General features: G+C 41.9%; 3 protein-coding genes across 6 annotated transcripts; 2 read left to right on the plus strand and 1 right to left on the minus strand.

The window, feature by feature from the left end:
* On the minus strand, positions 757–1,584 carry LOC8054924 (50S ribosomal protein L31, chloroplastic). The gene is made up of 2 exons (XM_002458159.2): positions 1,375–1,584; positions 757–1,250 (listed from the first exon to the last, which is right to left on the minus strand). Exons 1-2 carry the CDS (start codon positions 1,471–1,473, stop codon positions 948–950), a joined length of 402 nt encoding a protein of 133 aa, XP_002458204.1. The 5' UTR covers positions 1,474–1,584; the 3' UTR covers positions 757–947.
* LOC8054925 (glucose-1-phosphate adenylyltransferase large subunit 1, chloroplastic/amyloplastic) lies at positions 5,047–12,744 on the plus strand. Of its 4 annotated transcripts, none has more exons than XM_021457039.1 (17): positions 5,048–5,490; positions 7,541–8,033; positions 8,476–8,703; positions 9,184–9,306; positions 9,571–9,741; positions 9,973–10,062; positions 10,154–10,240; positions 10,324–10,379; positions 10,483–10,576; positions 10,728–10,855; positions 10,924–10,996; positions 11,166–11,246; positions 11,424–11,510; positions 11,590–11,694; positions 11,996–12,102; positions 12,204–12,264; positions 12,363–12,744. In XM_021457039.1, the coding sequence occupies exons 3-17, from the start codon at positions 8,500–8,502 to the stop codon at positions 12,462–12,464; spliced, it is 1,569 nt and encodes a 522-aa protein (XP_021312714.1). In that variant the 5' UTR covers positions 5,048–5,490; positions 7,541–8,033; positions 8,476–8,499; the 3' UTR covers positions 12,465–12,744. The 4 variants fall into 4 exon arrangements, with proteins under 4 accessions (XP_021312716.1, XP_021312714.1, XP_021312715.1 ...); XM_021457040.1 differs by having other exon boundaries at positions 7,665–8,033; XM_021457041.1 differs by lacking the exon at positions 7,541–8,033 and having other exon boundaries at positions 5,047–5,490.
* LOC8058200 (protein INVOLVED IN DE NOVO 2) lies at positions 17,370–24,259 on the plus strand. Its single transcript, XM_002455968.2, has 7 exons — positions 17,370–17,612; positions 20,598–21,521; positions 21,645–21,826; positions 22,031–22,120; positions 22,210–22,497; positions 22,589–22,798; positions 23,542–24,259. The coding sequence occupies exons 2-7, from the start codon at positions 20,627–20,629 to the stop codon at positions 23,764–23,766; spliced, it is 1,890 nt and encodes a 629-aa protein (XP_002456013.1). The 5' UTR covers positions 17,370–17,612; positions 20,598–20,626; the 3' UTR covers positions 23,767–24,259.

Below are 24,308 nucleotides of genomic sequence, written 5' to 3' on the forward strand. Positions count from 1 at the left end.
TTTCACTGTGTTTAGGTGTTTGGAACACAGGAATATAAAATGTGAGCTCATTAAACAACTACCCTATAGATCAACATTGATCTCTCTTAAATATATTGTAGTTTAGTCATCCACCGTGGCACGAACGTGGTAAACTTGCAGGCAGCAAGAGATTCATCTCGGACTTCATGAAGGAAAAACAAACAAGAGATTGCAGTGGATTTTTGTTGTCCTCCAAAACATCCAGGTGCAGGAAACTTTCCAATGGAAAAGAATGAAGCAATCATGTGTTCCAAACACTGCTACAGGGGTCAAAAAGTATAGGAAAGCTGATTCCTTTGAAATTCCTTTGAAAATCCTATGATCCAAACAAGCCCTAAAGGAGGCCTATGTCGAGCAAAGGTTGGGTCGTGTCCTGTGCTAGGTGCCCCCCTTCCCTTTGGATCCGGCCCGTTTTGATGGAAGTGGTGTGGGCTGAATCCATGTCCTTTTCTTCAGAATAGTTATGTCATGTGTGGGCTGAGTGTATCGGGGGAACATGTGTAGAAGTAGAAGGGACTGTCGCTCTTGCTCACCAGACAAAATTTTCAACCTCATGGCAGAAATTGGTTGGAGAAAACTGACTCGGAAATTGGATCACCTAGCAACCAGAGGCTAATTCTGATCAAACAGTATGCAGTCTAGGCATATACTCTATTTCCTCGAGCCAGGATCATTTGCTTGTTTGATCAATACTGTGCATTGCAGAAGCGAATTCTCTAGAGTGCAATGCAGAAGTATTACACTACACTAGTACGAGCATCTCGTAATGAAGTCGTAATAATGGCGTATTTCCATTCCGAGCATTAACCGAACACCTAGAGAGCACTGCAAACAGACCAAAAGTCTCAATTCCATTCAGACTCAAGAGGACACAGAGAGAAACAGCACCGGTACGGTGATTGATGAGGAAGAAGACGGGAGCCATTTCAGTTGTCCCCCTCGGGCTCGAACTCCGGGTCGCCGTCGGGGTGCATCTCCCTCCACTGGTCCTCGGGCCAGTACTCCTTGACGTGCCCCCACTTCTTGCGGAACTTCTCGATCTGGCTGTCCATCACCACCAGCGCCGAGGTGTCGCCGACGTAGTAGGGGTGGTTCCCGGACCACACGTCCACCGTGTACTCCGGCTTGGTTCCCCCCGTCACCAGCACCAGCTCCCCGTTGCAGTACACCTTCGCGTCCTCGTAGATCTCCGGGTGCAGCCCCTTCTTGCGCATCGAGCACCGCATCCCCTGCACCGCCCAGGTTTTCCGTCGGTCCCAGGAATAGGAAAAGCTAGCGGCGGCGCCGATGGATGGATATCGATTCCATCCGTGCAGCAGGACGGGCCGGTGTGTGCAAGCCGAGCGTGCGTACCTGGGAGGGGACGACGGAGCGTAGGGTGCGGGCTGTGGTGGCCCTCGCGGTCGCGGCGGCGGGGGTGGGGAGGAAGGAGGTGGAGAGGGAGAGCGTCATGGCGGATGAGGTCCTCGCGACAGTCGCTTCGCCTGCTTCTTTTCTTCGCTGTTCCTCTTCTTATCTATCGCCTTGCTAATGTTATCCTCTGGTGCTCGTCGATTCTCTCTTCTTTATTGGGCTCCATATTTTCCATTAAAAAGTCTGTGGTTTGCTTTGGGCTACGTGGGAAATGCGACGGCCCACGAAAATTCCTGTGCCTAATTTCTCCTTCATTTTTTCCAGTTTTGTTTTTTTGTTCTTTTTGTTATTATTATAGCATTATATAGCAGCGGCCAGCTGCCAAAGGGTATAGAGATTCAGATTTTTTTTATCGAAACATTTCAGGTCTAGATTATCTAAAGAAAATGTTTTTAATATAAATCAGAATCACTTTATGGGACTGTTTGGCTACCGTAAAAAGAAATCTTATAATAGTTTTATAAATAAAGATACAATTAAAGAAATTTCAAAACTTTTTTATGTACAAGAAACAACAATCCATTTTTTTGCCATGGTTTATAAATACTCATTTAAGAAAAGTTATTATACAGAGGAATCATCATGCTTCGTCCAATCACATAAAGTAGTCTTACATCTATGTATGCAAGCCAAAAAAAACATACAGAGTTTGCCAAATGAGATTGCTATTCTTAAAAATTTAGCAAAACAAGAAATTGTAGTCTCCAACAGATTGGTAAATCAACTTGGTAATTTTAGCAAGTTGCCATCCTTCCCCTCCGCACGCGCATATATGCGCGCGCGTATCGACCGCGCATCGTAGCATCGCGTGCCGTAGCGGCTCCTTCCCGCGCGCCCGAGGAAACTTCGTCGTCTTCCTCCCGCGAGATCGGATCCGCACACAGCCATCTGGTTCACGCGCGTAGGGCCGGCCTCCTCCTCGACGGCTGTTGCGTGAACCATCTCATCAATTCATGGCGCAAGGCCGGCCTCCTCCCCAACGGCTGCTGCGTGAGTCATCTCATCAGTTCACGCGCGCACGGCCGGCCTTTGCTCCGACGACTCCTCCTGCTGCGTGGTGCCCTTGATCCAATCAGGTGCTGCGTGGTGCCCTTGATCCAGTCAAGTACGTGGCTGCTTGAGGAGATGGCCGGCGGTGGAGATAATTGCTGGGAGAGGGAACCTTCACGTGCAGCATAGGAAGGACGACGCGGCGGCGGCATCAATCTTGCTGATTCTGCGACAACAGCCTGATCGGTAAAAAAAAATCTTGTGGGCCTTCTATTTTTGGTTATGGCAAGTCAAGAATAGCAAACTCTTGGAAATGGTCTCTTTTTTTACTTGGTATTTTGTTTTAGGAGTTGGCAAAACACAAGATTTGCTAAGTAAAAAATAGCAAACTCTTGGAGATGCTCTCACATCTTGAATTTCATCTTTTCAAATAATGTAGTTGCTGCTCAACATATGAACTTCATTTCTTTTTTAAGAAAAAGGAATTGGCAACTTAAAAACCAACATCCTTGTCTGCTAGAATGTGATCGACAAGCTAGCCAACACACTAGCCGGCTTTTCTATGACTGAGAAGAGTAGTCGACCTGCAAAAAGGCTGACTGGATAGCTAGCACCTTGTGTCAATACCTTTGTTGGGTGTTGGAGGGTTCATATGGGCTACATGCCTACATTTGCATTTTTTATAATAACACCGACCCACCACATTTCCCCACCAACTCACACGCCTACCGGTTGCTTTCTTCTCTACTCGTCTACCATTGAAGGCTCCGATGACACATGGATGCTCCAAAATCATCGTCGGCCATGGAGAGGGGGGAGGGGGGTTTATGTCTTTTAACTCTAGTCACTTTTGCGACCACTGCCCAAGTTCTTATTTTGTGTTGCCTTTGATGATGTTGTAGTTGTACCTATTGCTGCCGTGTCATCCGTATCATACGCACCATTACTGACTTATTTACTGTCGTTATAGCCAACATTTTCGATTCGCTTGAAGATGCCTTCTCGCCTCTTCTACCGAAGACACTATTGACATCCTTCATTGAGCTAGGACAATCTATTTGTCTTTTTTATTTTTTCTCTTCTCTGGCCTTATTTAATTCTATTTTTTTTGGAAAAGTGACACTGTAGTATTTTTGTTTTTATTTGACAAACATTGTCTAATCATAAAGTAACTAGGCTTAAAAAATTTTTCTCGCGATTTACAGACAAATTGTGTAATTAGTTTTTATTTTTTCATCTATATTTAATGTTCCATGCATATGCCACAAGATTCGATGTGACGGGAAATCTTGAAAAATTTTAGATTTTGGGGGTAAACTAAATGTTGAGAAAATTGAAAAATTTTCCTTATGATGTTAAGCGAGTTTCGCCGGAATACTACAGTATCAAATTGTGTTGGGCCCATTCAAGCGATGCGCATTTGAGTTTTTAATAGGCCTCATTTATCTTTTTTTTTTCTTGACACAAGATACGAAGTTTCAGTTTTACCCCTGCTGGCCTTGTTCAGTAAAGTTTTGGGATTTCGACCGTAGTATTTTCGTTTGTATTTGATAAATATTGTCTAATCATAAACTAACTAGGCTTAAAAGATTCGTCATATAAATTACAGGTAAATGTAATTAATTTTTTTTGTTTTTGCCTGTATTTAATATTTTATGTATGTGCTGTAAGATTCGATGAGACGGAAAATCTAAAATTTTTAGCATTAGGTCGTGTTTAGTTCGCGAAGGAAAAAATTTCGCGACACTGTAGCACTTTCCTTTGTTTGTGGTAATTATTATCCAACCATGGACTAACTAGGCTCAAAAGATTTGTCTCGTAAATTTCGACTAAACTGTGCAATTAGTTTTTATTTTCGTCTATATTTAATATTTCATGCATGCGTCTAAAGATTCGATGTGACGGAGAATCTTGAAAAAATTTAGGTTTTTAGGTGAAAGTAAACAAGGCCTTAGCAAAACTTTTTGGAAACTAAACTCAATGCTGGCAACAGATCTAGTGCAAACTTATCTCCTATGTAAATTGTGCAAACTCTAATCTGGACCGCAGAATGTTGATCCAAGTGGTGCGAAAAGATTGGGTAATTTTGTACTTAACCGCCTGCTCTTAATCACACTTTTATAAATTTCTTCTTCCACCTCTCTCATGCGCTCTCTTGGATCACATCTTGCGGTCCAAATTAAAGTTTGCACAATTTGCACGGGAGATGAGTTTGCACTACTCCCTCTGTCCCAAAATAAGTGTCGTTTTCACTTCTCGAGAAATAACTTTAACTAAATGTATAATAAAAAATATTAATATTTATAATACATAATTAGTATCATTGGAAAGATCTTTAAGTCTAGTTTTTTAACAAATTTATTTTAAGATATAAATATTACATGTATTTTCTACAAATCGAGTCAAACTTGTGGCACAAGAAAACGACGCTCTTGTTCGGAGGGAGTACATCGGTTGTCAAACTCAATCACCTATCTCCTCTTTCTTTCCTCGTTCTCGTTCCGGCCTTCGTCTCCCCCCCTCTCGACGTGACACACCGCCACCCACAGCTAGGCGCCTAGCCGCCTAGGCCGACCGCCAAGCCCCGCCGCTGCCCCCCCCCCCCCCCCCCCCCCCCCCGGCACAGCCGCCGCCGCCTCTCCGTCCGCCCCTAATCCAGTTTGCGTCGGCGTGTCCGGCATGAAGGACACGATCTTCATGTCCTGCGTCGATCTTCGTGCGAGCGGCGAGCCACTACGTTGCGCTGCCCGTGTCGGCTACGGCGTCCAGGCACTCGTTGTGCACGCTGACGATGAGCTCGAAGCCGGTCCGGGCGAACGCGTGCAGCACGGTGGGGTCGGCGTCGTACATCCGCACGCCGATGCCGATGCCAGCCAGCAGCGGCATCACAGGCTGCGGCGCCGGGAGGTTATTCCAGTCGGCGCCGGGGCTGGGGGCGGACCGGCAGGCGAGGCCTATGGGCTGTGAGTTAGGGCGGGGTGGCGGTGTTGGTGGTAGCGGTGGCGCCCTGCAACGGGAGGGAGAGGATGAGGTGATTTGAGGCAGGAGGCGAGGCAGGAACTTCAGGTCAGTTTTCTAGCCAAAAAAAAAAAAGATTAAATGCGGCTCAAATTTCCGAAATGGCATTTCAGCTGGTTGTGCACCCCTTCGTAAGGCCGATCTCGCGAAGCCCACGAGTTTGATGGTATCCGGGTGAAGCCCATTTTTACCATCAATAAGAACAAATTTCTAATTCTCTCTCTCTTTTTTTTGGTTTGGGTGTGTGTGGAGTACTTATATTTGTATTTCACAAGGGACTCACTAACGCTGATGTAGTTTAGCTGGTAAAAAAGGGTAAAAACATTATTAGGTGAAATGGCACATTGCATTCATGATTAAATTTTGCTTTCTATTTTATCCATACAGCACGAAGTATCCAAACATCAAACCCTACACACACTAGGCATTGTATCTTGTACAATTTGTGTATACAGCATTGCTATTTTCTAGTAACGGATAAAAATGCATTAAGATAGGATGCCAGTGTACGATTCAATGATTCCTATGAAATAACTAGACATTTTTGAATAGGGCCATGCCACGCTTGTATACGGAAAGGGTAAAAAAAAAGTTAAGTTTATTACACCATAGTAGATAACAATAACTCATATCAGTTGCATCAAACAAGCACTGTAGTTTTGTACTGCCAGGTATCTTGCACTATTTACTTCTTGTTTTTGGATCCATTCTTTGGTACCTGTAAACCCATACAGCATAACTTGAAGATGAACAGCAGTGCAGGGATAACTGAAGCCTAGGAGAAAATAAAAGGGATATGGACGTTTATAAGAAGCATGTATTCTAACAGACTACCTAATATTATTCAGATTGTGTGACATTCTATAAAAGACCCAAATGCTTATAAAGATATATCATGTTGTAAAAATTTGATCTGCATTTCCTTTCGTAAGCAATAAAACAAGTCTCTTTTGGGAGTTACCATGATGAAAAAGTTAAAATATAATCTCAATAATAACTCTGCATAGGGAAAACTTATCCTTCTGCTTATGATTATTTTTTTTTTCTATTACAAGAACCACTGTAGAATGGGAAAATCACTATCTTAAATTTAAATCTACAAGAACCTGGAATAATTAGTGCTACATTTCAATGTCTAATGAGAACAGTTTCTTTTGGACATTCCAATTCTCCTTTGAAAATGATATATAGTTCCTGCTGTGATATAATTCATTGTATCTGTGAGTGGTACCATGGCCAAGGAAGTAAAAAGAGATGCATAGAGGTTCTGGAATGACTTACATTTAGAGAATAGTTAAAAAGGCTAAAACAACCAGTAGGGGGTGGGGGGAGGGGGACAGAAATTTTCATGAGGGACCATGATTGAACTATTGAGGGTGCAAAAAATATTTTTTTTCAAATGTGGTGAAATACCTAAGAGATGTGCACCTAGCATAGTTTTTTCTTTGGGCTCCCCTTGGCCTCTCCTTTCCTCGTCCCCTGAAGTATCCGATTTTTTTCCTGGGGAAGGAAGGTGATCTGGGAAACGGTAATCATAAGAGGGAGAGCTATGCGGCATATGCCCTCAAAGGCACTTTGGCATTATCGAAGCAATATCGATCTCTGTTAGTTTATCTTGCGTGAACGTTTGTGGAAACTACTACCTTACAAGCATTAGTGACAGCTCAGAAAGTTATTTCTGAAAGGTTTCATGTGTACCGTGGGAAATGTTGCCAACTCAAACACCTTCAATATGTTGTTTGCACGCAAATTCTTCTGGAAGAAAGGTGTCTAAAACTATGAGCGGGTTACAGAAAGGTACAAACCACGGCTGTGCATTTTGGAAGTATCATCTATAGATGTTTGTTGAGGGGAAAGCCGCACGCCAAAGTTATTTACTCAGAAACAGCTTCAACACACAATTGTCTGTGATATGATGGCATCTCTCACGCACCATCACCTCTCTCTCATGTCTGTTTATTTTATTGCCCTTTCTGCTCATAAAAATCATTAAGAGTTTATAAATATGCATAGGCATACCAATATGCACATCTATTAATTAGCCAGAAGATCATCTTCTTATTCTTTAGTTTAGTTATTGTTTGAAAAATTTGTCCAGGCCTAGGGAGCTCGTGCACAGTACTAATGCATCTTCATCAAATGTGAATTTCAAAAAGGAAGTAGGAACCTATGAGAGTATTGTTCAAAATTAATTAATGGCTTCTATTATGTTTATACCAAAGGCCAAGGACAAAATTGGAATGCTAATGATGGTTGGCTGCGTGAGTCTGTCGAGATACTTGTGAGAAATGTGAACCTTTGTTTCCGTGCATGGACATAAAACCAAAAGCTTCCAGCCTCTTTCACGGTACTTGCACTTGCAAGAAATGAGAACTCCTTTTCATTTCTGTACGTGGACGTAACGCCAAAGCATCCAGGCTTTTTCACGGCTGTTCATGCCTTTACACGGTTCATCTCCACAAGTATGCCTCCTCCCACTCTATATAAGCACATCAACAGCACACAATTAGACACAGGCAGCAATTGGGGCCACAAGAACACTTGGGGAGGCAAGTGTGATTTTGATCTCGCAGCCACCTTCGTGTTTTGTTGTAAGTATACATTCCCTTGCCATCTTTATTTGTTAGCTCAATTCGTAATCGGGAAGTATTAGTGGGTAGAGGGCGAGATGCTATCATCTATGTAGTCTGCAAATGCATCCGACATTATACAGGTTGCTTTGTATAATTTGAATTGCTCCATTCTTGCCAACATTATATTGCAAGGTATATGCCTAGTTGCATTAAAAGTTCTGTCTTTTGTTCTAAAACCATTTTAGCTGCATGCAATTTTTGTTCACGGGGATAAGGAGATCTGTTTCGGTTACTTTGCTTGAGGAGCATTCTTTACGAGTCCAGTTTTGTGGAAGTAGTAAATCTCGGTTTGGTCATAAGACGCCATATTGTAGCGCAAACTTATATTACTTCAGTGTTCAATTTATCGTAAATGTTCCTTGCTGTAAAAGAATTGCCTACTTATTTATTTGAATTGCAGGTGTGTCTAGTAGTTGGAGGAGATATGCAGTTTTCACTAGCATCGGATGCGAACTCAGGTCCTCACCCAATAAGAAGATCTTGTGAGGGTGGTGGGATTGACAGGTTGGAACGATTAAGTATTGGGGGCAGCAAGCAGGAGAAAGCTTTGAGGAATAGGTGCTTTGGTGGTAGAGTTGCTGCAACTACACAATGTATTCTTACCTCAGATGCTTGTCCTGAAACTCTTGTAAGTATCCAACTCAATTTTTACTCTTACATGGTGGTTTACTATACATTTGTCTTTTCAAGGGAAATTTACTATACTTTTTGTGTTTTGAGAGAGTTCTACTATACTTCTGTTGGACTGATCATTGTAAAGATTTGTTCAAATAGGGTCATCTTAATTGTTTGAAATCTGGGAACTGTGGCTTCACTGCACTCAGGAAAAGGCAATTCATGGTTATGGCATGAATAACTTATGGAAATAGACCTTAGAGTTGCTGCATGATTGTCACAAATCATTGCTATGATATCTTATAATAGTTCTTTCTACTTTGCATTACATGTATAACTGCAACTTTTAGTTGCGTTAAAAAAAACCCCTGTAACTCTTAGACCACTCACCACTGTAATCTTTCCTGAATTTTTGTTTAATGGCATGTATAAACTCACCACTTATGTACTTATCTAGGAAAAAATAGTCTAACTCTGTGCCCCATGTTTGCAGCATTTTCAAACACAGTCCTCTAGAAAAAGTTATGCTGATGCAAACCATGTATCTGCTATCATTTTGGGTGGAGGCACTGGATCTCAGCTCTTTCCTCTGACAAGCACAAGAGCTACGCCTGCTGTAAGAGATAACATTGAACATCAAATGTTGATTACTCTATTATAGTATTATACAGAATATAAATTTCGAATTTATCTTAGTTTTGTACAGTATTTAGTGGATTCTTCTCATTTTCAAGATACACAATTGAACCATAATTGAAGTATGTAAGACAGCCAGTTAAAAAACTATATTCTTTTGGGAGACTTTCAGTCAAAATTTCTTAGAAGGTTTTTTGGTCCAGATGTTCTGATACCTTATTTTTTTATTTGGTGCACTACTTAGGTTCCTGTTGGAGGATGTTACAGGCTTATCGATATCCCTATGAGTAACTGCTTCAACAGTGGTATAAACAAGATATTTGTGATGACTCAGTTCAATTCTACTTCGCTTAACCGCCATATTCATCGTACATACCTTGGAGGCGAGATCAACTTTGCTGATGGATCTGTACAGGTAGTTTACCTCATCTTTTTGATGTGTAAGTAGGACTAACATTGTATCGAGAGAATAATAAAGAGATGCCAAGATTCTTCTCTAGAAGTTTAGATCCAAAGGCATTGTGGTTCAAAACACTATGGACTTCTACCATTTGCGTCATTACTTTGCTTTAACGTTCCATTGAATGGAGCAAATTATTGATTCATACAAGTGATTAATTAAAAAACTAATTGTTCCGACATGCAGGTATTAGCGGATACACAAATGCCCGAAGAGCCTGATGGATGGTTCCAGGGTACAGCAGACTCTGTCAGAAAATTTATCTGGGTACTCGAGGTAGTTGATATTTTCTCGTTTATGGATGGCCATTCACTCATTCTTGTAGCATTGTTTCTTTGTAATTTTGAGTTCTCCTGTACTTATTTAGGATTATTACAATCACAAATCTATTGAGCACATTGTAATCTTGAGTGGCGATCAGCTTTATCAGATGAATTACATGGAACTTGTGCAGGTATGGTGTGCTCCTGTTCCTCATGTTTCTCATTTGTCCTGATTTTGGATTAACCAACTATTTTTGACATGCATTATTTCCAGAAACATGTCGAGGACAATGCTGACATCACTGTATCATGTGCTCCTGTTGATGAGAGGTAAATCAATTGTTTATATCATCCTAATATGAATATGTCATCTAGTTATCCAACACAAGATGCACATGGTCTAATCTGCTTTCTTTTTCTTTTCTTTGGGAAGCCGAGCTTCTAACAATGGGCTAGTGAAGTGTGATCATACTGGACGTGTACTTCAATTTTTTGAGAAACCAAAGGGTGCTGATTTGAATTCGATGGTTAGCAATTCCTTGTGTAATCCAATTCTGTTGTGTTCCTTTCTTTCTTGAGACGAACCAGGTCTTTTAGTTCTTTCCATGGATCATCTGTTCCTGGCTTATCTAGAAATGATTATCTATTTTACTGTAAATCTGACACCAAAGCTAATAGCTACTGATGTTGCAGAGAGTTGATACCAACTTCCTCAGCTATGCTATAGGTGATGCACAGAAATATCAGTACATCGCATCAATGGGCATTTATGTCTTCAAGAAAGATGCACTTTTAGACCTTCTCAAGTAATTGCTTTCCTGTGATTTATTTCTATCCAATTCCTAGTTTACCTTCTAACAGTGTCAATTCTTAGGTCAAAATATACTCAATTACATGACTTCGGATCTGAAATCCTCCCAAGAGCTGTACTAGAGCATAATGTGCAGGTAAGTCTGATCTGTTTGGAGTATGTGTTCTGTAAACTGTAAAGTTTTCATGTCAAAAAGTTGTTCTTGTTTCGAGACACCACTAGTTTCTATTTATAAATGTACGATTTATGTATTTTTGCTTCCATGCATCATACAGACTAACAATACATTTTACATATTGTATTAGACATGCATTTTCATGGGCTATTGGGAGGATGTTGGAACAATCAAATCATTCTTTGATGCAAACTTGGCCCTCACTGAGCAGGTATTCTGTCATATATGTATTCTGCACTGCATATATATTACCTCAAATTCAATCAATGCATAGAACGTGTGTTAGAGCATCTTAGTTCCATTTTATTGTGCTTCAGTTAACTTTATCATCTAATAGTTGGTGACTAGAATCTAAACACAAATTCACCTAATATGTTTCTCTCTTCAGCCTTCCAAGTTCGATTTTTATGATCCAAAAACACCTTTCTTCACTGCACCCCGGTACTTGCCTCCGACACAATTGGACAAGTGCAAGGTATAGGTCTTATGGAGCACAATTGTTACCTCAGAACAGGATGTTCGCATACTTGAAGACTTGTTTTTCTCCTCCACAGATCAAAGATGCATCTATCTCAGATGGTTGCTTACTGAGAGAATGCAGCATCGAGCATTCTGTGATTGGAGTCTGCTCACGTGTCAGCTATGGATGTGAACTCAAGGTACATCTCTGCCAATGTGTATGCTGATTTTTATACATTCTCTTGCATCAAATTTGATTCGAGCCACCACAATCAGTGCAACTGCAAGCTTCTAGTATTGATATAATATTCAATCTGTTTAGCACGTGAACACCTCAATTCTTGTTGTTACTGTACATCCCACCCAATCCCAGAGGCCCAGATTACCACGACATGAATACAAGAAGAATGTTGAACCCAGATCTAGAGTTTCTTCTGTTTGGTGGTACTGTTGCAAATTGGTGGTGATTCATTTTGTTTTTGCACTTTCTGATAACAACAGGACTGTGTGATGATGGGAGCGGACATCTATGAAACTGAAGAAGAAGCTTCAAAGCTACTGTTAGCTGGGGAGGTCCCAGTTGGAATAGGAGGAAACACAAAGATAAGGTGAGTATTGGATGTGGAACAACATTGTATATGTATAACGACCGGTAGTTCCCAAATATCACACTCACTGACACCTGATGGTATCCTCTGATGATTTCCAGGAACTGCATCATTGACATAAATGCTAGGATTGGGAAGAACGTGGTGATCACAAACAGTAAGGTGAGCAAGCGCACCTACATGGGCGCAGAAACTTGTGTGCTCATCTATCCATTCCAATGCTGGTGTGTGACCATGCGTTGTTCCACTCTTTGTGACAGGGCATCCAAGAGGCTGATCACCCTGAGGAAGGGTACTACATAAAGTCTGGAATTGTGGTGATCTTGAAGAATGCAACCATCAAGGATGGGTCTGTCATATAAACCGGGTGCCTGTGCGCCTGCAAAACAAGAACCTACAATGGTATCACATCGATGGATCGTGTAACCTTGGTAGGGAAGAGCCGCTTGCCAGAAAGTCCAGCGTTCGGGCGCAAGATGCATAGCCTGGCATGCTGTTCCTTGAACCTTGGTACAATGTACTAATAAGCTGCCCTGGAAGTTGCAGCAAACAAACCTTTTATGAACCTTTGTATTTCCGTTACCTGGTTTGGATTAACTCTATCTTTCATCCTGTGCTACTAAAATTTCCGTGTTTTTCTAATTTGCTGCTGCCTCTGGGATCTGGCTACGATGACCGATGAACTCCTGTCCATTGGTTCAGCACTTCAGCTCTGCTCGTTAGAAGCAAAGGAATTCAGCCGTGTCTGTCGTCCTCGGCTCCTCGCCATACGCTCTTTTTGCAGAGTGTAGCGAGTTCGCATCCTCCTATTCCCACACTCGGCCCACTCTTCTCCATGTCGATCTCAGTCGTTGGCTTCCATGCAGACAAGCTAGAGCAGGGCATCCTTTCTTCTGCCGTGGCCCCGGGATAAGAGTGAGTTCCCGCCACAATGCGTTCCCTTCGATGCCTCGCTCTACACGGGATTTCTGGCATACGCGGGCAGTGTGTGCCAGTGTCGGACTTTCCATCCGATCGAGGACCACGGAATCGATGAAGCTCATGCCTGGGTGGTTCTGTGCTTCTTCGCATTTAGTGCAAAAGGTACCTGGAATCCCGGGGTCATCTCGGAATGAGGAGCATCCATGTGTGTGTGTTTAGGTACTCAAACCTTAGACCCTGTTTAGATTGGAGATAAAAAATTTTTTGGATGTCACATCGGATATGTCGGAAGGATGTCGGAAGAGATTTTTAGAAACTAATAAAAAACAAATTACATAGCGGAAACTGCAAGACAAATCTATTAAGCATAATTAATATGTCATTAGCACATTTTGGTTACTGTAGCACTTAAGGCTAATCATGGACTAACTAGGCTTGAAAGATTCGTCTCGCGATTTTCAACCAGACTGTGTAATTAGTTTATTTTTTTATATACATTTAATGTTTCATGCATGTGTCCAAAGATTCGATGGGATGGATGAAAAATTTTTGGGTGGGAAACTAAACAGGGCCTTAGACTGTAGTCCTATCACGTCAGATATTTAACACTTATAACACTAATTTGAAATATTAAAATAGACTAATTACAAAACTAATTCTACAGATAGAGACTATTTTTTTAATGAAATTATTAAGTCTATTTAGTATACGATTTGACAATGTGATGTTACGGTAAGTATATGCTAATGATAGATTAATTAGGCTTAATAAATTTGTCTCGCAAATTAGTCTTTTGTGTAATTAGTTTTATAATTAGCTCATATTTAGTACTTTTAATTAGCATCCGAATATCCGATGTGACAGGGACTAAACTGGATTCAGACGCCCAACAGTGGGAGGTTGAATGTGACCCCGAGTCGAGGCACCGCTACACATCCTTATCCAGATCCAGTGAGACGATCGCATGCGAGGTGTCGTTCTCCTCTTGTAACTTAGATCCAGCTAGTCCTAAACCTTCAATCTCATCTTTCAAATTTACTAATCTCTAGGAGTTAGTTGGACACATCTAGCGGAGTTCTCCCTCTCGATCGTTTGCGATAGTTGTAAGGTAGCCCCCAAAGTTTAGATCGCGATGCAGAATCAACGTAGAGGCAGTTAAAAGTTGGTTTGGTGCGGGCCGTAGTTGTTTTGGATCAAGTAGGCAAGGCCATGTCGTCGCATACGTGCTAGTGAGTAGTGACAATGTTCGCAAAGGAAGGAGGTGACATTTGATAGAAGCTAGGGGACGAAGATGCTGTTAGGGTTGAAGAATAGCAAGAGGTGGCACCAAAGTAGTAAGAATAAGAAGCAACATATGTTCATATGGCAGCATCAAGATGAGACGCAGAAGAAGAATTATGAGTAGCGGGGTCTGATGAAACAGGATGCCCATGTAGCTAGTGAGAAAACAGGGGAGCTTCCATCCACATGCAAGCAACACCCAAGAGGTACAATCCGAATCCGAATCCTAGAGTTGATTTTGAGATATGTTTCAGTGGTAGATCCAGAATAAAAATTTAGGGGGGCTAAGTTCGATCTGTTCAAAAGACACAAAGTCGTGGTTTTGCCAAAACTAAGGCCTAAAGCTCCACTTCATGCCATCGTCTTCAACCTCAAGCTCCTCCAAACCTTTTCCTATGGTTAAAATTTCAAGGGAGTTGAGGAGGGGCTCCATGGACATAGACGTGGTAGGGGGGGGGGGGCAACCCGGTTGCAGATCCGCCTCTGGTTGTCTTATAAGTCATACCATGAGATTGTTGTAGAATGCATTGTAATATGTGTGGTCTGAGCAATCATGTGACATATGAATGCAAAAAATGTCTCCATAGAGTCATGGGTTAGAATCATGTGCAACTTAGGTCAAAGATAACAACCTTTTCTTTATTATGGAATGCATAGATGCTAGGGTCTCTAAGGAGAAAACAAGCACTACATTTTATTACTATGTTGAGTGGGTAAGTTACAGCCAAACAGATTGAGCAAGAATTCATGAATTTGGTTGGGAGTGATAGTTGGAGATTAAGTGCCAAGGAAGTGGCAATGAACAAATTTGTCATCGACTGTACTTAAAATAAGCCACAGACAACTGAGTCAGCTATTGCTTCTTTGTCTCTTCTCACAAATTACTTTTTAAGTAGCTGGCTACGGCTTATTTTAAGTGCAACCGAACATCCTAATGATAATGCCAAGATGGTTAAAGATTGGGCTTAAGTGGATGTACATATTAGCATTGGACCTTTGGACCCCAATTATTGGAACCAAAGGGAATCTACAACATGCACTGTTTAGGGTGAAAGGAATTCCTACCGACTAGAGATCAATTTAGCTAAGGTTAGAGGGTTGGTGGGAAAGGTGACCGAAACTTATAAAAAGTTCAGATTCAGACTTGACTACATAAGAATGAAAATCGCATATAGAGACTTTGGAAGGGTTCTTAAATCTGCATAAAGTACTTTGGGAAAGTTTTTTCATGACTTCTAGTTTGAGAGGGAGATACTTGAGAAGCAATCTTCTGAAGGTGGAGATCAAGATTGGAAATAGTGGAAATCAGCCTCCAGCAAAAAGATCAAAGCTAACTAGCCATGTAAAGAATGTATCAAAAGGTCATCATTATAATGATGAGAACAATGTAAATAAGAATGGTGACGATGGACATAATAAATCCAATTTAGTTTAAGAGAAGTTCAAGTCGAGTTCCTCAGCCTATCCAACACGTTCCTTGTCAGGGGTATAGAGTATGTCGAGTGCCTTACTGCCCCCACACATCGGTAGAGCCAGCTTGACTCGAGCCATGGAAGCACCATGGTAAGATGAGACAACTCACATGGTGCTAGTCACGTAGCTGCAACCGTGCAATGTAGGGTGCTACCAAAACATCATGCTAACTGATGTGTTCCTAGCAACTTGATCTCTTATCTTCCTCCTCTCCTTCTATTCTTGTTATTATAGTGAATTCTTGCATACGAATTAGATTGGTAAGATGGAGATATGAGACATTTTTTTGCGAGCGAGATATAAGACATAGAGCTAATTAAAAAAAAACCTCTTTCTAATTTTTAGTATTATCTTGGCATGGCTCTAGCTTCTCGTTATAGTGCATTGAGGAGATGAAATTGTAGCAAGAAGACAGAGCCCGCAAAGCCAAATATAGTGACTTCAATCGTACTCCTAATTTATTTTGAAAGAAGAGAGAAGAACATCTTCTGGCTACACATGTACCAGACATGAACTTATATTTTTTTTCTTTTTATTACAAATAAATGTTCATTTGGTTATTGTCTATACTCTTGGCAAATCTATACATCTGCACATTCACATAATTTATATGTTTACTCATATAGCTCAACAATACTAGCATGGTCCATATAATTAATCCTAGCTTCGCATTCGTAACTCATGTATTTGTTTCGATGTATAGGGTTAGGACGATGGATTAGGAATTCCTCCTATCCCACCGATTCTAATTTACTGTGCGAGCTGAGCCTTCACTTTCTCACCATATTTCACTGGAGCTAAGCGTATGCTATGAAAACCAACTAACTATGCAAACTATACAAATTCTAATTAAGCGCACACGATTCTAATCCAATGGCTTCCGGTGGAGGTGGGACAATTAACCACTTAAACCCTCCCACCAATCCAATCTTATTTATTTTTTTCAACTCACCCTCCGTTACTCCGTTTCTCCGTTACTCCAACTCACGCGCGTCGCCTCTTGTACGGCGCCGCCGCCCTCACGCGCCCGCGAGACCCCTCCACTCCCGACGCTGCCGAGGCCGAGGCCGCGTCATGCCTCGCGCTACGCAGCGGCCGTGCATGCCGCCGGTGGCAGCAGCGTTGTCGGCGTGCGGCCTGAGGACGAGCAGCAGGCCGCGGCGCCACTGTAGGTCAGCCCCTCCGACGATGGTGCGGCACCGCCGAGGCCGCGGACAAGCAGCATGCGTACGACAGCCTCTGGCGCAGGAGCGCAGGCCGGGTGCTCGGTCTCGGTGCCCGCCAACAGGTCTGCCACGACGGGCGGACGACGGAGGCGGAGATGCCGCCGTCGCGAGCGGCAGATACCAGTGCCGCCGACGACGTTGTGTAATGAATAAGATTGGATTGGTGGGAGGGTTTAAGTGGTTAATTGTCCTACCTCCACCAGAAGCTCCACCAGAAGCCATCGGATTAGAATCGTATATACTTAATTAAAGTTTGTATAGTTTGTATAGTTAACGCTTCCAAAGTTAAATTTAAATGTGTTCCACCACATCCACGGCTCTTAGGGAAAAGAAAAAACCCTTAAGCCCTCCTGTAGCGGGTGGATGCGGCTGCATACTGGTGGAGCGCAGGAGCTCCCTGATAACAGTAGTCAGCATCGCCGATTCCACCCTTTATCTCCTCCCGTCCGCTCCGTTTTTCCTCTCCCGTCCACCCCGCGTGGCGCGTCCTCACTCCCGTGCGGCAACTGGGACACTGGGTCTGGGTGCGCCGGCGCCCTACTCCATTCGCCTGCGGCCCAGGCGTTCGTCGCGTCCTTCGCCGGCGACGAGCACCCAGCCACCCACCAGGTACCCTTTCACTCGTCCCTGCTGTGCGAAACTGGGCACTCGAACCAGTAAGCTATTTGGCAATTTTTGTTCGGATCTGATCTAATTACAATGTATCCATGCCTGCTAACTTCAATTTTTTTTTAATTTTCTTTACCAAAAAAAAAGCGTACAAGGGTACACCCATGTCTCTGCTCCTCTGCCCCTGGATTCCACGTCTAGCAGCATTGCTTTTGGCTATCCATTTCGGGTCATAATTGGTGTCAGTATCACCCGTATGTTGAAGGGTGTTAGTTAGGCTTGCAAAGGGATCGGTGTGGGGGTGCTCCTAATCCTGATCCGCGAATCCGTTTACTCAATTTGAGGGTCTGGGGTCAATCCGTCCGTTTATTTTTTTCTGGCAATGAAGATCCGTGCGCATCTAGGTTTGGCCCTCTCTTCACTTGTTCGTTAAGGACTGTCTTCACCCTGAAGTTTGCAAACAGAGCAACAGACCTGAAACTAGCAAGTTGAGATTTCTGCTCAATCGTGTTGCTTTCAACTTCTCTGTGCATGCAAAGCACAATGCACACTCAATGACTAAATATAGAAGAGAAAATAAATAAAATTATAAAAAGTTAGTATTGAACAAAGATTAACAAATTACAGTTTCTTCGACAAGGATTTGATAAGAATGTTAGTAAGCCAATGCAGTTTAACACCAACTGGATTTGATCAAAATGTTATCAGATCTCCTACAGCAACACTTGTCTCTTGGAACCAGGAGCTATCTACAAAAGAAAGTGAACAAATATTGAGCAATCATAGACAGTACATGTAACATTTCCTTGCATAAACATGAAAGATTTGGTTAGTGATCACTATCCTCAGGAAGGTTAGTGAAGTCTGCTTTTGAGAGTATTTTCATGCAGCCATTCGTAAATGTGTTTCGACAACGGAGCTTAAACAATGGGCATTGACCTTCTGAGCAATGGTGTCCAACTTGCCAAGAGCCTTCTTTAGTAATAGGTCACTTGAGATGCCTGAGGATTAAAGCTCACAAAACAAGTTAACAATATCAATCAGTTAGGAAAGAAAGAACTCTTTCACTGGCTTTCAATAAAAGCTGGACCAAGCGGTCTGTTATCTAAAGAAAATCAGTTAGGAATGGAAGATACTGTCCAAGTTGATCAATTTGGCCACTTCTCTTGTCTGACACCCTGCATATCTACCTTACTGTCTAAGAAAAGGGCAACCAACCTAGGAAAGTCGGCAGCTAGCTAATTAGGACAGAATATGAATACTACCTAACCTAGATAGGTGGTAAACACAAGGATTACTCTAACATAGCCTTCTGTAATGCATGGCGATGTGCAGTACACACTACAGACACCTACCTTGGTTTTGGTTTGATCCTTGAGGCTCTGATCTGTCGGCACATGCACATTTTTTCAGAGTTCTTGCCAGGTGAAACAGAGTTGCATGCCAACTAGTAGAAACAATAATTCATACATGCTACAAATCCTTAATGAAACCAACCAAGTGCAGGTGCTTCAGATATTCACTACACATGCTTAAAGTGACCTATTAGAAGAAAGTTGTGTTCCCCACACGTTACAATCTGCTCATTTAAGCAACTGAATTTTGATCCAGAAATGAACAACAATGGATTTGGCCCATCATTAATCAGTTGAACCAAAGCACCAACTGCAATCGATCTGAATAATAAAATACTTTGCAGGTTCATAGCTGAAACGCCTCTTAACAGAAGCCACATGACAAACATAACTAAATAAGCTCATTTCAGCTACTGAGTTTTGATGTTCCAGAAATGAATAACAATGGATTTGTAAACTTGATGCTGATCAGGAAAACTCAAAAGTCTCCTGCTATACATAGAAGCAAGTAGAAGCAGTGAATTTCAAATTCACACTCATATAATCATATTTAACAACTTGCAGGTATTGTACAAACATTTTTTTTGAAAGAAAAGGTAGGAGCTCCGCTGCTCAATTAAGTGTAGAAAAGAGAGTGTTTTACAGTTTATGACACTGCAGGTTAAATTGTCATGCAAAACTAAAAGAACAGGTTATATACAAGAGAGGTTGAACTTTCAGTCTGAATCATGTCATCAGACAATCTAATTATCTTAGCCGAGAGCATTACCACAATAAAAACTCATGGCAGCTTGCTAACCAGTCATACAGGTTTGGTTTTGAGATCTGGAGCTATTCACAGCTTGGGTATAATTAGATGTTTTTTTTTGGATATTTGTGTAATCCAGAGTGCTTGTAACGTATTCATGTACCCAGCTTTTTATCTAATATAATTCTTCTTTAGCACAAAAAAAACCCTACCCAAACTGAAATCAAGGATAATCCAACCAGACAGGACATCACATTGTTCTTGGATGATTCCAAGCAAGATATTACTTCAAAAGGAAGTGGAAAAAGTTTTATTTTAGTTTGCTCTCTTGAGGTTCCCTCAATAGTGAAGGTGGTGGATCCACTTCAAAGAAAGCTAGCAAAATCCACCAAGAAATCTAGAAATGAAAACCTAGCATCTCTACTGATCCTCTAATTGAACCAACCGAACATCTAGAAAGAAAAACGAAGCATGTTTTGGATCTTCAGGGTCTCAGGGAACGGGAGGGTGGAAGGAGGCACCTTTTGGACATGTTCGGTGGTGATTACGGTGGTCAGGGTCATCACTAGCGCCTGCATCTGCAGAGGCATCTCTTCTCAGCCACGAACGGGGAGGTCGCAAGTGAGGCGGAGGGGAGCGGACACCACCACTCATGAGCGGGGCGACGGTCAGCCCGCTCCGAACCATGGGCTCCATCTAGGAGCGGCGTGTTTGGGAATGGGTCGACTGCCCCCCTTGCATGATAGTATGCCAGTGTTCCATGCTTGCTGTTCTCTAGTATTACAAGTTTCTAAGTGTTCATTCGTATTTCATAATGAAACATTAGTTCAAAAAATAGGCTTGAGTGTTATGTTCTCAATCTTCTTTATTTTTCCTGGTTAGGTTGTCTATATTTCCTTCCCCTTTTGAAAATGGATCATAGTTCTGACGAAGATTCAGAAATAAGTGATTCTGAGATTGATGATTATGAAGGAAAAGTTTATGCAAGTCTGATGTCTGGAGGTTTAAAGGTAAAGAATAACGGAGAAAATTACAGTTGTCTCTTCTGTAGTAGCAAGAAGAAGAATAATTACAGTAAAAGTAGTCTAGTTCAGCATGCCTCAGGAGTAAGTGCAGCGCCTAATCGGAAGGCAAAAGAAAAAGCAGCCCATCGTGCCCTCTTCAAGTATTTGAAGAATGATCTTGCTAAATCATCTGAACCACAGCCACTTGTAATTCCTGTGGAGCCACAACCTCTTCAGAACAGAGATGAGAAGTTTGTGTGGCCCTGGATGGGCATCCTAGTTAATGTGCCTACTGAATGGAAGGATGGGCGCCAAATTGGAGAAAGTGGAAATCGTTTGAAGGAGCAACTATCACACTTTTGCCCACTGAAGGTCATCCCGTTATGGACTTTTAGAGGTCATACAGGAAATGCTATTGTTGAGTTTGGAAAGGACTGGAATGGTTTCAGAAATGCACGTACCTTCGAAAGTCACTTCGCGGCTGGAGGATTTGGTAAGAAGGACTGGACTGGAAAAAAGAACCAAGGATCCGAGCTCTATGGATGGCTTGCACGAGCTGAAGATTACAATTCTCCAGGAATAATAGCAGACTACTTGAGAAAAAATGGCGACTTGAAGTCTGTTAATGATCTTGCAAAGGAAGGAGCACGTAAAACTGACAGGCTTGTTGCTAATTTAGCTAACCAAATTGAGGTAAAAAATAGGTACTTACAGGAACTTGAAAGCAAATACAGTGAGACAACTGCATCACTTGAGAAGATGATGGGGCAAAGGGAACAACTTCTCCAGTCATACAATGAAGGTTTGTGTTATTCTTTTTGCTACTTTTTTTTTCACATGGGTCTAGTTGTATTTCCAGTTCTCTATCATCAGCAGCTGTGAAGTTTCATTTGAAAGATCAATTAATAAGCATAACCATTACCAGAAATTAGCAAGATGCAGCAGCTAGCTCGCAGGCATTCTCAGAAGGTCATTGATGAGAATCAAAAGCTGCGTTCTGAACTTGAGGCAAAAATGAATGATCTTGATGTGAGATCCAAGCAACTTGATGAGCTTGCAGCGAAAAGTGATTATGACAGAAGGAACCTTGAGCAGGAGAAGCAGAAGGTGTGCGATTTCTTCCATCTTTCCGTCTTTAAAAGAATGTTAGAGTTGATTTCCTTAGTGTCATATTAGTTTGAGACATGTTAGATAATATTTCTTTTCTGTTAGCACTTCTTCATATTAGATATCTTCGTATCTTCCATTTTGATAAGGTTGTATCAGTTAAATATCCATGCAAATTTGTGCTTTGTTTTTGCTTGAACTCAGAATGCTATCAAATCGAGTCATCTTAAATTGGCAACATTGGAGCAGCAGAAAGCTGATGAGAATGTGTTGAAGCTTGTGGAAGAACAAAAAGTATGTACCTTGGCTTCCCCTTCTATGATATGATGCTGTAGGTTTTGAACAATGTGTCCTATGGTAGTCTTACTATATGGAAACTACAGAGAGAGAAACATGCTGCGTTGAAGAAGATTCTGATGTTGGAACAACAATTGGATGCAAAACAAAAGCTTGAATTAGAAATACAGCAGTTGAAGGGCAAACTAAAAGTGATGGAGCATATGCCAGGTGATGAAGATTCAGCGTCAAAGAATAAAATTAATGAGTTGAGTGAGGCATTGCAAGAAAAGATAGATGAACTGGATGGAATGGAGTCACTTAACCAAACTCTGGTCATCAAAGAAAGCAAAAGCAACATTGAACTGCAAGAAGCTCGCAAAGAGCTAGAAAATGTATGTTGTGTCACTAATAAGATCTATGTGACTAATATTGTTCATCAGATTTCATGTTTATTCATCTTTTGTTCTACGGCATGCTCCACAGGGCTTGCTTGATCTTTCAGGTGGGCAGGCACATATAGGAATCAAGAGAATGGGAGAGCTTGATCTGAAAGCATTTTCAAAGGCATGCCAAAAGGAGCGCACAGAAGATGCAGAAGTTACTGCTGCCTTTCTTTGTTCAAAGTGGGAGGCTGAAATAAAAAATCCTGACTGGCACCCTTTTAGGGTTGTCACAGTTGATGGAAAGGAGATGGTATGAGTCTTCACTTTTAGCTACTTCCATACATGTCCCTAGCTTTGTAGCCTTCTCCTTCCGTCCCACAATAAGTGCAATTAGTTTTCAAACTGTCTCAAAATAAGTGTTTCTAGCTTGTGCACCACCTAGCACTAGAGGGCTTAGTTGCCCTCTGTTTCCAAAGAATAATCATTGCATGTTGGGACACTTTTTATAGGGGCATATATGTCATGTCCTAATAACACTGATCTACCCAAATAATCGTAGAACTGCACTTACTGTCGGACAGAGTATAATTTCCTCCCTGAATCGTACAACTGCACTGTCCTATCCTGTCAAGTAGAAGTTGTTAATTTCCTCCATGAATCATCAGATCTCATACCTTGTATGAGTATTGTTTAGTGCTACATCCTGTACTTTATCTCTCCCTCCCTCTCTCCCCCCAAAAAAGAAACAGGGGTGGGGAGATACCTTATGTTTCAGTTGTAGTAACTACCTGCGGTCATGTTTCAAAAAAAAAAAAAAAAGGAAAAGAAAAAACAAACCTACTTGCGGTCATGTACAGGCAATGATATGGATGCTGACCTGTAACCTCATTAGTTTGAGTGCTATTTGTATGATTGTATCCTTCGTTTCCTGTTTAATTTAGTGAACTGTGCATCCTCGATCACTGTCCAATCTTACGGATACCTCACATTTTGTAAACATGCATTGGGTTATACTACCTTATCTAACTCTAAGCGGCGCATGCTGTAATGTAGGAGATAATCGAGGACGACGCAAAGCTTCGAGCACTCAAAGAAGAACATGGAGAAGAAATCTATGCACTGGTGACAAAGGCGCTGCTTGAAATCAACGAGTACAAGTCTAAAGGCAGTTATCCTGTGGGTGAGCTATGGAACTTCAAAGAAAACCGGAAGGTGACTCTGAAGGAAGCTGTCCAGTTTGTGCTGAGACAGTGGCGAACAAACAGGAGGAAGCGATAAGCTCTCAATGGCCACTCAATGGGCCTTGGCTTTCTTTCCACCCGATCCGAACGCCAGGAGCTCGAGAACTAGCCACCTGAACAAACACTAGTATTGATTCGTGATAAAAATCGATAGGGCGATACAGCCCTGTCGATCTGTTCCTTGTTGGGGGTATTATAAGCTGGTGCTCCTATTGCAGTATCAGCGTCACTGGACTAGGACGCCGTTACGGCGGTATCCTTGTGCCACCTTTGTAGCAAGTACTAGTTTCGAGTTTCGTTGTTGAACAGGGTTTTATGCTTGGGCCCTTGGCCGCGTTCTGTTCTGTACGCTGTGCCTACACAGCTGCGGTGGAACATGCAGACGCATAATAATAAAGCATGCTTGGGCCCTTCTTGTGCTAGCTCCGCACTTAGATCTTGTTTGGATGTAGTCGAATTTACATCAATTCACATGTGTTGATGTGGATTGAAGTGAAATTTAAACTAAATTTTATTCTATTTTATATCAACACACATGGATTGAAGTGAATCCGATAAGGCCTTATATGTTGGTGTGAT

This window comes from Sorghum bicolor, chromosome 3 (assembly GCF_000003195.3).
Source record: "Sorghum bicolor cultivar BTx623 chromosome 3, Sorghum_bicolor_NCBIv3, whole genome shotgun sequence".
NCBI classification, from domain to species: domain Eukaryota; kingdom Viridiplantae; phylum Streptophyta; class Magnoliopsida; order Poales; family Poaceae; genus Sorghum; species Sorghum bicolor.

Coding starts and splice junctions, on each gene's coding strand:
- LOC8054924 (XM_002458159.2), bottom strand. CDS start 1,473: ATGACGCTCTCCCTCTCCACCTCCTTCCTCCCCACCCCCGCCGCCGCG. Junction 1,251..1,374: donor GCTCCGTCGTCCCCTCCCAG/GTACGCACGCTC, acceptor TGGGCGGTGCAG/GGGATGCGGTGCTCGATGCG.
- LOC8054925 (XM_021457041.1), top strand. CDS start 8,500: ATGCAGTTTTCACTAGCATCGGATGCGAACTCAGGTCCTCACCCAATA. Junction 8,704..9,183: donor ATGCTTGTCCTGAAACTCTT/GTAAGTATCCAA, acceptor CCATGTTTGCAG/CATTTTCAAACACAGTCCTC. Junction 10,577..10,727: donor GTGCTGATTTGAATTCGATG/GTTAGCAATTCC, acceptor CAAAGCTAATAG/CTACTGATGTTGCAGAGAGT.
- LOC8058200 (XM_002455968.2), top strand. CDS start 20,627: ATGGATCATAGTTCTGACGAAGATTCAGAAATAAGTGATTCTGAGATT. Junction 22,498..22,588: donor CTCGCAAAGAGCTAGAAAAT/GTATGTTGTGTC, acceptor CATGCTCCACAG/GGCTTGCTTGATCTTTCAGG. Junction 22,799..23,541: donor CAGTTGATGGAAAGGAGATG/GTATGAGTCTTC, acceptor GCTGTAATGTAG/GAGATAATCGAGGACGACGC.